This window comes from Carassius auratus, linkage group LG28B (genome assembly GCF_003368295.1).
Source record: "Carassius auratus strain Wakin linkage group LG28B, ASM336829v1, whole genome shotgun sequence".
Taxonomy (NCBI): Eukaryota; Metazoa; Chordata; class Actinopteri; order Cypriniformes; family Cyprinidae; genus Carassius; species Carassius auratus.
Window position 1 is genome coordinate 6,571,633 of NC_039293.1, and position 14,045 is coordinate 6,585,677.

The 14,045-nt window shown below is 37.8% G+C and overlaps 1 protein-coding gene across 3 annotated transcripts in view; it reads left to right on the forward strand.

Annotated features, from left to right (window-relative positions):
• Positions 1-14,045, forward strand: part of LOC113067894 (myosin-9-like) — a 42,315-nt gene that overhangs the window by 10,200 nt on the left and 18,070 nt on the right. The window contains exons 2-16 of one of the 3 annotated variants that reach the window (XM_026240393.1): positions 436-767; positions 2,543-2,699; positions 4,165-4,192; positions 4,287-4,380; positions 4,966-4,986; positions 7,962-8,054; positions 8,140-8,203; positions 9,157-9,255; positions 9,388-9,531; positions 9,619-9,714; positions 10,561-10,832; positions 10,912-11,085; positions 12,330-12,503; positions 12,589-12,703; positions 13,018-13,092. In XM_026240393.1, coding sequence (XP_026096178.1) covers positions 441-767; positions 2,543-2,699; positions 4,165-4,192; positions 4,287-4,380; positions 4,966-4,986; positions 7,962-8,054; positions 8,140-8,203; positions 9,157-9,255; positions 9,388-9,531; positions 9,619-9,714; positions 10,561-10,832; positions 10,912-11,085; positions 12,330-12,503; positions 12,589-12,703; positions 13,018-13,092 — 1,933 coding nt within the window. In that variant the 5' untranslated portion in view covers positions 436-440. The remainder of the gene's footprint in view (positions 1-435; positions 768-2,542; positions 2,700-4,164; positions 4,193-4,286; positions 4,381-4,965; positions 4,987-7,961; positions 8,055-8,139; positions 8,204-9,156; positions 9,256-9,387; positions 9,532-9,618; positions 9,715-10,560; positions 10,833-10,911; positions 11,086-12,329; positions 12,504-12,588; positions 12,704-13,017; positions 13,093-14,045) is intronic. The other 2 variants (XM_026240391.1, XM_026240392.1) reach the window with 2 other exon arrangements.

Below are 14,045 nucleotides of genomic sequence, written 5' to 3' on the forward strand. Positions count from 1 at the left end.
TGCTGTTTATTTAAGAAGCTGAACCCTGACGTTAGAGATGTTATCCAGCCTCACCATGGCCCAAGTGACCAATAGCTGTAGGCTACAATGCACAGAACATCCCTTGAAACCATATAGCAATACCACTTGCATTGTCCTCCAATGGTTAATTGGCTAAATGAAATATTTTGCAATGAATAGCCAAAGTTACATTAACAGAAAATGTATAGACATTCTCAGACCTTATAAACACATTTTTGTCTAGAACAGCATGCATAAAACTACATGCCGGAAAAGCTTCTTCGGACGGATCATGTAATCTTGTTTATCCTGCTGGTCAGTGTTTGAAATAAACACTCTGTACACTATTAAACTGTGCACTTCTGTGAAGTTTGTGTGTGTATTCATGGTCCATAAACATAAACAATTCTCTGCTCTCTCCTCTCTTGCCTCCAGCAACCATGTCGGACGCCGACAAGTTCCTGTACGTGGACCGCAACCTGGTCAACAACCCGCTGGCGCAGGCCGACTGGGCCACCAAGAAGCTGGTGTGGGTGCCCTCGGATCGGCTGGGGTTCGAGACCGGCTCGGTGAAGGAGGAGCACGGCGATGAGGTGGTGGTGGAGCTGGCTGACTCGGGCAAGAAAGTGCGGGTCAACAAGGATGACATCCAGAAGATGAACCCGCCCAAGTTCAGCAAGGTGGAGGACATGGCCGAGCTCACCTGCCTGAACGAGGCGTCCGTGCTGCACAACCTGAAGGAGAGATACTACTCCGGCCTCATTTACGTGAGTCTGAGCAAACCACTTCAGGACCCTGTAACACCTGAGATATCAAGCTCATGTAGTCTGATATAGTGAGATATATGGTGGCTGTTGAGATATTTATGTGTCCAAAAAGATCTGAGATCAGTGAGATCTTTATAACAGTAGATAAGATACTTACATCAAAATATCAGCCATCACTCTAAATCTCCAATAATATGTCTAAATCAGATTAGATTTGAATTATCCAGACATATAATGCAATGCAATCCAGTCAGGATTGAGAGATGAAGAAATAAACATTCCTCAGAAGATGTGAGATGTTCGGGAGGCTTGGAAAGATCAGTCCACCACTGAGGAACAGTGAAAGTAAAGCTTCTGGAAAACAAACGCTCCTCAAAAGATCCTAAGTGTTCATGAGGAAATTACTAAAGTTAATTCTATTGTATTATTATTTTTACATTTACTGGAGAACAGTCAGTAGAGATTTGCCAGCAAAGAAACACATGACACTTGGGCTGATGGTGGACTTTTGTAAATTAAAGTGAAATAATTTTTGCTTGATAAAAAAACTCTAAAATATCAGTCGACAACAGAAGACAAGGAGTCGAGGTAACACTTTTTTAAAGTACACTTGTTCTACTTAACATGTACTTACTATTAAAATAACAATAAATTATGCATAATTACATGCAAGTCACCCTAACCATAATCCTAACCCTAACCATATAGTAAGTACATGTAGTTCATTAAAATAACCCTGTTCTTGAATAATCACACCATAACAAGGACACTTTACAGTGTGTGAAACAGGTGAACAGAAAAGTTTTGGTCATCATTAGAAATGTGCGTATCAAATATGACCCGGTAGGATTTATAGGGTTAATAGGAGAACTAGGACCTGAAATCCGTTGGATTGTTTTCCAGGAGCTCGTTCAATGTTTATATGTGGGTCAAAGGATTTGTTTTGAGGAATATTAAGAGATTCGACAGCCTTGAGTGTAGATAGTAGGGTCTCGCTGACCTGCTCGCTGAAATAGTTTAGTGTCTTTACTCTAAACAGGAAGCCTTAAGAACAATGTGCTCCTGAGGGACAGGAAATGATGTGAGTTAAAGAATGATGGAGAAGGAGACGAGGGGAGCAGAAGTATGTCTGAGAAAAGACATCTGTCTGATCTGAGGCTCTGCTTGACTCAGGCTTATCTAATCTGGTTAAGATAAGTCAGGCTTGATTCAGTCTAAGTTACGATTCTTTGATCCGACTCCCCTTTAGGTTTCTTGGAGAGTCTTACATTGGCAAAAACCACTTGCATTTACAATAACAGAAGAAAAAAAAAAGGATTTCCACAGTAACTAGAGTAACCCCGCAGGAGGAGAACATGCCCACACCTGAAGGGTTTCACTTCACCTTTTTCTTGTGGTTTCGTGATGAAAAAATAAACCATGGCTACAAATGAAACCTGCTCACATATGCTTTCTGCAGTACAGCTAGATTATACTGCGACAGACTAATTCAGCATTATTGGCAAACAGATTGCGTGATCATATTTCGGGGGAAAATGTTTGGCTTAAATCCTGAATTTGTATTAAGTTGATGTTATGTAATCAGAATAAATTACATCTTACAACCCATTCACATCGAAAAAACGTATTTTAAATAACTCTGTATATAATAACTCACTATTTCACTTGGCGAGTTTGAAAAGAGATACTTTTTTTAAAAATATGACCTCAGATCTTTGAATGCTGATGTTCACGTTGAGTGTGTGTGTGTGTGTGATGGTCCCTGTTCTCCACAGACGTATTCGGGTCTGTTCTGTGTGGTCATCAACCCCTACAAGAATCTGCCCATCTACTCCGAGGAGATCGTAGAGATGTACAAGGGCAAGAAACGACACGAGATGCCCCCGCACATCTACGCCATCACAGACACAGCCTACAGGAGCATGATGCAGGGTGAACACGCACACACACACACACACACACACACACACTCGTCCCACAGGATGCAGAGTCTGAATGACAGGAAGAGGAATTGACTGAACTGCAACTGAAAGAAATTAAGCAGTTATACAATAATCATCTCATTAGTCCAGCACAGACAAAACATAAAATATTACATCATTAGTTTAGACTAACTGTACAGAGATATATATATAAATATGTGTATATGTATATTAGTTAAAAATCCTCACACCAAAACAAATTTTCAAGTTAAAGTCCAAGATCCAATAGAAAAAAAAAAGCTAAAAAAAAAAAATAAAAAAATTTGAAAGAAAAGCAAATTGTTTCTTTGTTTGCTTGGTTTTGATTAAAATAAAAATGTTTAGTTTATAGTTGCTAAAACGTCAATTCAATTCTGTTTTGTTACATCAAAGCTCAGTATTTACTAATAGGAAAGTTTTGTGACAAATGATATGTAGAAAAGAGTTTTGTTTGCTTTGTTGATTTAAACAAACATTTACATTTAAAAATCCACAGAACGCCAAATCAGAAATGAGCGTTTGTTGTGGGGGTTAACTCTGTTCACACAAATAAATGTGAGTGGAAATCTTGATTTGATTGTGAGTGTTGCACAACCCCTCACATTAAGAGTGTGTTTGTGTTTGAGTGTTCGTCCCGTGGGGCCGTCCGGAGCTGATTTGTGTTCAGCGAGACCCACTTTTGATCAACTGCATGCATCCTTGCTGAATAAAAGTATTAATTTATGTAAAATAAAAAAAAGATATAAAAAGAAATACATATTTGGGTCTGAGCTTTCATCATTAGATTTGTAGCAGTTTATTAGTAAGAGGACCGTTATCTTACTGTAGTTTTCTTGAAAGGCGGCTCCCTCTCCAATCACAGGAAGCCAGATATTGACTTCCTGTTTTGTGGCATGAGCTCTTCCTGCAAAAGAAGAGCAAATAGGTGGTGCGTTTTTCCATCTGGATCAAATGCTCTCGTCACGTTTGAGTCGACAGTTCATGTTATAAAGAAGAAATGTCTTTTTTTATACTCAGAAATTTGTATATGTATAAATGTATAAATGTATATGTATATATATATGTATGTATGTATGTATGTATATGTATACTGGATATATATTTTCTGTCAAATAATCTCAATTTAAAATCAAGAATAAAATCATTTAAATAACATAATAAATCAAATATAATTAAAATCAAAGGAAAAAATAAAAATCTACATAAATATACGATTATATATAACATATTACTGTTATTTCATGTCAAATAAAATATTTCCTGCTCACTCAAGATACATAAAATACATCCAGCTTTTGAATAAACAAAAAACAAGAATGACGTCAATAAAAGTGAATAAATTTACATAAAATGACAGAAGTGAAATGCCTAGTGAATATGGTTGTGTTTAAAGTGGGTTTAAAGATTAATTTTCATATTTCTGACTCCTCCCACAGACCGTGAGGACCAATCGATTCTCTGCACGTGAGTCACATGACCCTGCATGTGTGCAGTTTATGTTTTGATCATTAAAGGCGTGTTGATTTCTCCACTTCTCTGTGTGTTTGCATGTGTTCAGGGGTGAATCTGGCGCCGGAAAGACCGAAAACACCAAGAAGGTCATTCAGTATCTGGCCCACGTGGCCTCGTCCCACAAAACCAAGAAAGACCAGGTTAGTCCTTCACGAGACCGTCCGGTCTTTCGCTTTCAGAGATGTCATGTACTTCAGCGGCTGTTTTTCCTCATTTAGTATTTAGCTAGTTGTCATTCTCCACCCTGCTTTCATCTGGGTCCACAAGGTCTTATCAGATCAGGAGTTATGCGGGTTGTTTTGGAGAGACTCAGACAGAATTCACAAAGATTGTTGTCCATTAGAGAACCTGTAAATCCTGCATCACAAACAGCCCAGTCCAGTTTAATCCACCCAGATATTACAACAATGTCAGACATCCATTGTGATGTTACAAGACAAATATAGCATCATATCGCCCTTTAAGATTTTAAGATAGGAGATATAAAGTTATTATTATTTGTAGTTTTTGGTTGAATGCTTTAGATTGACTAGTTCTGTTTCAGTCAAAAGTGTTATTCAAAAGAATTATTATTTAATCATGGAAACACTGTACAAAAGTCCAAGCTGTGAGTGTTTTGTGAACATAAATGAAGTGTTTTGTGGGATTGGGTTCAGATCGGTCGCTGGATCTGCTCTTTGAACGCAGGTTGATGGTTTGAGTGTTTTTTCTCTTTGTACCAACAGAGCAGCTCGGTCCTGTCACATGTGAGTTACATCTCTCCATCTGTCTCTGTCCGTCTCATTCACGTCTCACCGTTATCACTCTGCTGCTGGGGGAACAACCGAAGCCGAACGCACCGCGATTCAGACACATGACACCGAGAACCAGACCGATCTCACCAAGACATCAGCTCATGTCTCACCCCAAAACCAACAGTTTGCGTGAAGAAAAAGGCCGTAAATGTGCTCGATTTGGGTGGAAATGGTGTCAAAATGCAAAAACAAATAGCTGAACAGTTTATTTAGTTTTAACGCACGTTTGTTTGGGGTTAAATATGATCCTGATCCTGACGGCTTCTTGAGATTTGCCCAAATAAATATATGATTTATGTGTTCATTAGGCCTGAGAAATGTCACGATTTGATTCGATTGAATTCATTAATTACGGATTCGATAATAATTAATTTGAATATGCTGGCGATCAGGTTGAGCATATGAGCCGTTTTTTTGTTTTTTAAGAAAAAAATCATTCAAATTATGTATACATTTATAGACCCTGTCATCTGCTACTTACTGCATTAAAATCACTTTAATGTCTTCGCAATAAACAATTATATCATTCATTTTAAACGTTTTGATTACAGTGTAATTATACAGTTAAGTACTGTAGTATTAATTGGTTAGGTTTAGGATTAGAGCTTGGTTTAGGGTAACTTGCATGTAATTACGCATAATTTATTGTTATTAAAATAGTAAGTAGCCTACATGTAAAACGTGACACAATGACACCTTAAAATAAAGTGGTACGTAAATGTTTACGTTAAATATAATGAATATGCAATATTATGCACACATTTTGGAGTTTTACTTTTTAAAGTTTATTTGTCTAGTTATTGCGTTGATGGACAATGAATGTTGTTCCTAGGGATGCACGATAATATCGGCACAACATCGGTATCGGCCGATAAAAGCTTAAAATGACCATCATCGGTATCGGCCAATATGAATATTTCTGCCGATGAGCCAAACCGATATTCTCCAAGTGAAATAATTGACCTGTTTTTCAGATGTGAATGTCTGTCTACATTTTTTTAAATAATACATTTATGGTAGAATCAGTACAGAAGAGATACATGGATTTCTCTTCAGTAAAATTAAAGTTTAAATATATCAGGCGAAAAATTTGTATATATATCGATATCGGCATCGGCCAAAATTATTTTGAAAATATCGGCATATCGAATATCGGCCAAAATCCAATATCGTGCATCCCTAGTTGTTCCTGAGGTAAATGTGACTTTTCGCAACATGTTGTTTACATGTGGTTTTATTGACGTGGTTGAAGCACTAAATGATCGATTAAATGAGACATGAGTCATTTCAGTAAGTTGTGACGTATCTCTGGTGTTAATTCATGCTCATTTCGCGTAGTATCAGAAGAGAGGACCGGTTGACGCGCAACTCAGTAAAGAGCGATAAAACGGCGTTTATTGTCTGTGTTTCGTGATATAACTAACAGAATTTGACAGCTGAGACCTTGTTTCATATCAGAAGTAATAATGAACTGAGTTTATTGTGATTTATTGGATGCGCATTACGAATTACGTTTCATTGAGTTTTGTTCGCACATCAACTGAAACCAGCGTAGAACGATTCTTCGGATTCAAGAATTTTAATCGGTTTGTCTCTCTGTCTCATGTGTCTGAATACCATGGTAAATCTGTCTGTTCTGTGTTTTTGCGCTCATGGGTTTTGGGTTTGATCTTTGCTGTCAGAAGTGTGTGTGTGTGTGTGTGTGATTCACTCGTCTCCCGCAGCGGGATGATGACGCTGCTGGAACGTTCTGGCGCGTGTACCGAGCCTCGCTTTACAAGAGAACATGTGAAACTGTTTACAGAGGACTGTTTTACAGCGGTCTCATGATTAGCCAACATGATTCGAACAAGATGATGATCATTCCTGTGACAGAAGAGCTCATGTTTCTGCTCATATGAAGTTAAAGGAACAGTCAGTACGAGTTCAACGCCTGAGCAGAGACTTGGCATGTGGGAAATTTCTCCAAAATTGTGAAAAATACTTTTCTAGGCGGAGGATCTTCTTGTGATGTCACTGATGTGGGTGGAGTTTAACTAATGTTAATGAGGTTGATCAGACTCCGCCTACAAGATGTGCATCCACCTGGAAAATAAATAGTTCCTGCTTTAATGAATGTGTAATTAACACTCGAGTATTTAGACATTTTAACTCAAGTGATGAACTTCTGCTTTAAAACCTAATTCTAATGAGTGATGATTTATGACATGACATGATTCCCATTTATTTATACACAGATTTTGAGAGGCAAACTAATTATTTAGTATTATTAATATATTATTATATTTTTTATTATATTTTGTTTTTTTTTTAATCATTTGTTTTTCTATTTTTCATATTTATTACATTTTAGAAATAGTTTTTTTCCCTTTTTTTTATAATTTTCTTAAGCTCTCTGTTTTTTCTTTAGAATTTCTTTGTGCATATATATTTCATTTTAGCTATTTTATTACTTTAAATTTAACTAACTTAACAAAAATGTTGCATGTGGACTAACTAATAATAAAATGTGAAATCAAAAATCATAAAAAATTTTTTTATTTATTATGTTTTTTTTGGTTAATTTTCGTTGCAGTTTTAGTTAACAATAATGCTCCAGATGAGGTTTAAAGCTGAAGTTGTGTTTAATCCAGAGTATTCCTGTGAAGTGAATGAGTGTTTGTGTGAGATGAGTGTCACATGAAAGTCGTTTGGTGAATGGTGTGTTGTGTTTCGAGGTGACGGGCCGCTCACTTTGCTTGTGTTTTGGGATGGGGATCAGGACATGCTTGTCTTTGTGTGTGTGTGTTTCAGCGTATTTGCTCCTCTGTGTGCAAAAAGCTTGTGATGTTGTGTTTAGGGGCTTTGCTTTTGACAGCCAGACGTGATCCGCTGGCCGTGATTGGTTTGAAGTGATCTCAGTGGTGGATTGGTGTGTTTTTGAGCAGGGGGAGCTGGAGAAGCAGCTGCTGCAGGCCAACCCCATCCTCGAAGCCTTCGGGAACGCCAAGACCGTCAAGAACGACAACTCTTCCCGATTCGTAAGACTTCCCGTTAGGGGGGACTTTTCGCATATAAGTCTGGCTTTCCACGAGTTATTTATCTTTTGTCTTTTCTGTGTTTTAGGGCAAATTTATCAGAATCAACTTTGACGTTAATGGATACATCGTCGGAGCCAATATTGAAACCTGTATCTTTATGAGCTAGTTCATATGATGTGTGTTTTTTTTTTAAAGAGATGTATATAATTAAATCTAAGTATTTTTGTCTTATTTGCATATTAATTTGCATATTTTGATACAATTTATTGGTTGATTTAGATCACAACTAGAGCATGACCTGTTTTAAATTTTCACTTGTGAATCTATGGGAAAAAAACCTTTGTAAATCAGGACTAACCGGGTCTGTAAATCTGTAGGGGGAAAAATTACAAAAGAAATTGCAATGTAGATAAACTAGTTATGTTACTATTTTAAAATAAGAAAAAAACAATGTTTGACTCTGGGTTAAAAAAAAAGAAAAGAAAATTGGTTAATAATAATTAATTATTATAGTTAATAATAATAATCATAATAATAAAAAATTATAATAAAATTGAAAGGAAATAGAGATGTGCTTTTATTAAAAAATAAAAATGAAAATTTATATTTTTCTTAATCACTGCCAGAAAAACAAACACACAAATAAAAAACACAAGTAATAATAATAGTAATAATAATCATGGAAATGTAAAATAACTATAAAACAAATATTATTGCTATTTGCAAAATAATATAAAATTGCGAGAATCGCTAGTTAAAATAAAAAAAGTAAACAAAAATGCAGATAAACAATCTATTACTATTGTTAAAATTAGTTTAAAAATGTGAAATTTATCATTTGAATCACACTATTTTATTTAAAATAACATTCATAATCATCAATGTTTATCTGTTTACATTTTTAATAATTCATTCTTAATAAATGTTAAAAGTCCTTTACATTTCTGTGGCTCTAAATTGAACATAGAGCATCTGTTAAATGCGTAAATCTAAAGCGGGAATAATGAATGAGGCACAAATTGAGACTGGGTAATAAAGACCCAGACTTCATGTGAGTATTCGTGCCTCTGTCCTGTTGTATGTCCTTGACTCTGAGCGTCAGACCTGTTGGAAAAGTCCCGTGCGATCCGTCAAGCTAAAGAAGAAAGGACCTTCCACATGTTCTACTACATGCTGACCGGCGCAGGAGACAAACTGCGCTGTGAGTGTCCTTCACTGCTTTCAAACAGGATTTCTGATGCTTGTCAATTACTACACTCTTAATACTAGTAGAATGAGGCACTTCTGTTTACAAATACATGGAAATGATTCGATTGGTGTCTTCACTCGCCAGCTGAACTCTGTCTGGAGAGCTACAATAAGTACCGGTTCCTGTCCAATGGGAACGTGACTATCCCCGGACAGCAGGACCGAGACATGTACCTGGAGACCACGGAGGCCATGAGGATCATGGGATTCCCTGAGGAAGAACAGATTGGTCAGTATACATACTGCCATTTTCAAATGTGACCGTATGATCTGGAACATGTTTGAGGTTTTTAATTGTGTGTGTCGCCCCCTACAGGTCTGCTTAGGGTCATGTCCTCAGTGCTCCAGCTGGGTAATATGTCCTTTAAGAAGGAGCGCCACTCTGACCAGGCCTCCATGCCTGATGACACAGGTAAACACATCTTTTTAGATTCACAAACATGCCCATTAGGCCTTCTGATGTTAATCTGTTGCTATATCATCAATAAAGCAAGCAGCTGGTTTTAAATGGTTTCTAACCAGTCAAAACTGGTCAGTAGCTGGTCCAAACTGGTCGAAAATGGCCACTAGCTGGTTCCACCAGTCATTAACTTCTCCAAAATGGTCAAAAATGATCATTAGTTGTGTCCAAATTGGTCAGAAATGTTCATTAGCTGCTCTAAACTAGCCAACAATAGTCAGTAGTAAGCCTGATTGTGTTTAAAACAGCCATTAGCTGGTCCAAACTGGTAACGTGGTCATAAACCAGTCCATACTGGTCGAAGATGGTCAATTGCTGTTCCAAACTAGTTGAAAATGGTAATTTGATGGTCCAAAGTCATCAGAAATGATTTAGTGCAAATAAGAAAAAAGGTCATAAACTGCTAAATGATGGCCAAAAATTGCGATTAGCAGGTACATACTGGTCAGAAATGGTCATTAGCTGCTCCACAAGACCCAAAAATAGTCATTAGCACCTGTAGCTGGTCATAAATGGTTATAAGTGGGTCAAAAATGTTTTTTAAATGCTTTAAAATGGTCATTAGCTGGTCCAACCAATCAAAAATAGAAATTAGCTTGTCTAAACTGGTTTAAAATGATCATTAACTGCTCCAAACTGGCTGCAAATGGCCATTAGCTGGTCCAAGCTGGTTTGAATGGTTAGTTAGCTAGACTACCACCTGTTGAGGCCAGGGTTGTCAGGATAAGAGAGGGTAAACTAGCAATTTGAGCAGTTATCAGTTACTATTTCTAAACGACTTCCCCTTCCCTTCTCCAGCTGCTCAGAAGGTGTGCCATCTGATGGGGATGAACGTGACTGATTTCACACGCGCCATCCTCTCGCCCCGGATCAAGGTGGGCCGTGACTACGTGCAGAAGGCCCAGACGCAGGAGCAGGCCGAGTTTGCGGTGGAGGCTCTGGCCAAAGCCACGTACGAGAGGATGTTCCGCTGGCTGGTGATGCGCATCAACAAAGCTCTGGATAAGACCAAACGTCAGGGCGCCTCCTTCATCGGCATCCTGGACATCGCCGGCTTTGAGATCTTCGAGGTACGGCACAATCCTTCAGCCTCAAGTGGAATTACCCACAATTCCTAGTTGTAACTGAGTTTTCTGTTCTTCTCCGCAGCTGAACTCGTTTGAGCAGTTGTGCATCAACTACACTAACGAGAAGCTCCAGCAGCTCTTCAACCACACCATGTTCATCCTGGAGCAGGAGGAGTACCAGCGCGAGGGCATCGAGTGGAGCTTCATCGACTTCGGCCTCGACCTGCAGCCCTGCATCGAACTCATCGAGAAACCCGTGAGCATCTCTTCTCTCCTAGAGCGATCATGTGACCCTAAATGCAGTTGTTTTCATGATTAAGATTAGGAATCAAGAACTTGGAAATCCAGTTTAAAAAAATACTAAATCTGGTTTGATTTCCATGGTGTCTTCATGATTTTCTGCTAATGTTGATAAAACGGTAGTAACTAATTTTAGGTTTCTAGTTGGTCATAACTGCTCCGAGGTGGTTAAGAAGGCTGATTGACTACCATCCAATAGAGCCACGGTTGACCTGGCAGATCATCTTAAACATACTAGTTAGAGAAGGTTAACCAATAAAGAGATTTCTGAACATCTCCACCAATTGTGTGAGTCTCAGAATGACCATGTGACCTTTCATAGAACTGTTTAATATTAGTCAGATTCTGATGTTTAAGATTGGGAATTGAGAACTTAGAACAGAACAGTGTCTGATTTCAGCTGGTTAAAAATTATCATTAGCTGGTCCAGACTGGTTAAAATGGCTATTAGCTGGACCAAGATGGTCAAATGGTTATTAGCTGCTCTAAACGGTTTAAACATGGTCATTAGCTTTTCCACAGACTTGTTCAGAATGGTTATTAGTGGGTTAACTTTTAACTTGGTTAAAGTGGTCATTAACTGGTCTAAATTGGTCAACGATTTGTTTTTAGCTGATCCAAGATGCTCGAAACAGCCCTTAGTTGGTCTAGACTGGTCTTGAATAGTTATAAGCTGGTCTAAAATGATTAAAATGGTCATTAGCTCATCCAAGCTAGACAAAAATGGTTATTAGCTGTTTTAAACTGGTTAAAATTGGCATTAACTTGTGCAAACTAGTTGAAAATGATAATTAGCTGATCCAAGTTGGACAAAAAAATGTTATAAACCGGTTCAAACTGGTAAAAAATTTGATATTAGCTGTTCCAAATTGGCTAAAAATGGATATTAGCTGGATCAGATGGTCAAAGTAGTCATTAGCTGGTCTAAACTGGTTCAAATTGGTTATTAGCTGGTCTGAACTGGTTGAAAATGCTCATTAACTTTGGTTAGGTTGGGTTAAAAATGGTCATTAGTTGGATCAAGATGGTCAAAAATAGTCTAGCTATTACTCAGATCCTGATGTACAAAATATGGAAACCAGAACTTTGGATGCTTTACTTTAAAAATACTAAATCCAGTTTGATTTCCTGATCTTCCTGAGTTAGGATCTCCTGCTGATAATGAAGACTTTGATTGTAAACTGTGTTGCATGTTTCCAGGCAAGTCCTCCAGGAATCCTGGCTCTCCTGGACGAGGAGTGCTGGTTCCCCAAAGCCACGGACAAGAGCTTCGTGGAGAAGGTCCTTCAGGAGCAGGGGACGCATCCCAAGTTCCACAAGCCCAAGAAACTGAAGGACGAGGCAGATTTCTGCATCATGCACTATGCTGGGAAGGTGCTGACTTGCTCCTCGTCTGAACCCATGTGCGATTTCATAACCTTATTTGGGAATTTTAGACATCTGTGACTGTGTTTCTCAGGTGGATTACAAGGCGGATGAGTGGCTGATGAAGAACATGGACCCGCTGAACGATAACGTGGCCACTTTGCTCAATCAATCCACCGACAAGTTTGTTTCAGAGCTGTGGAAAGACGGTGAGTCGAAAGATCACACTGGATCAGCTCTTAAATACATAGGCTTGTGGAGGAAAACTATAAATGCTGAAGAAATGTATAGGACACAAGGGAGTGAAACTTTTAAACTCAACAAAGGGGTACATGACTAACGTATTTACACTCTGGGCACCTTTTTCATGCCGACATGGGTGGAAACTCACTGGATTTGTTCTCTTCTGCTGGTGTTTGGTCCTCTGTTTCTTCCCCTCTCCATCCATCCATTCATCCACCCCTTGTTTCATGTCCTCCTGGACCTCTGTACACACCATCTCCAATCTGTCCGTCTCTCTCAGAGGTCCAGAACTGTCAGAGAGCTTATTTCTATCAGCGTTTTCCTTACCTTCATTTAGAGCCAGGTGACATCTTTGGTTTTTCTCTCTCTCTCCCGTGACGTTCTCTTCCTCAGCTGTCCTGCGTGACTGTGTTCCTCTGAGGTGTTGAGATATGTCTCTGATATTTCTGCTGTCTCTCCTCTCTGTGTAATATAGTGTGCTTTGGCGCCCCCGCTGTTGGTCTGTGGTACTGCAGAAATGGGTATAAACTGCATGGGTTTGGTTCTGTTCTCACCAGTGAAACATGACCACAGTCCACAGTATGCAGTTACACACACACACACACACTCTCTCACACACACAGGGTCCAAAATTCACTTTAGGCAAACCTGGCAATGACTGCTGTATAAAAACTCCATGAGAATAAAATGTGTTTTGTAATATATAAAATAATTAGTAGCTGTTTTTCCACTGGTGTTCAGCATCATACACTTGCCAGTCTCACAAAAACGTATTTAAAAAAAAATCTATATTGATTAAATGTTAAAAATATTTTATTTGGAATTTAAATAAATAAATAATGTATAAGGAACTTATTTTCAGCTTGAAAAAAGTTTCAGTGTACTATATCTTAATGCATTTATTTTGGGCATAAATGTTTTTTTTTTTTTTGCAAATAATAATACTGTTAATAATGTTTATAAATAAACACTTTCTACAATGTATTTGTGGATTGAAATTATTTAATTATTATTTTAATTATTTAATCATTTAAATTCAGGATTTGTTCATTTTCTAATGTGCTTTTGTCACTTTATTAGTGTGTTTCTATGAATTACTATTTAAGTTGAATATATCTTATTTTTATGAATATGATCTATTTAGTTTACATTTTTAGTTAATGACAATAGCCCTGCTTTTAAATTTTACTCCGTTAATAACATCCAGTGTGAATACAGTGCATAACATGCATCATTTGAGTTATGGCAATCATATCTTTCAATTACTTTTCCTGCCATCTTCCTTTCTGGCCAATAAAAAAATGAAAA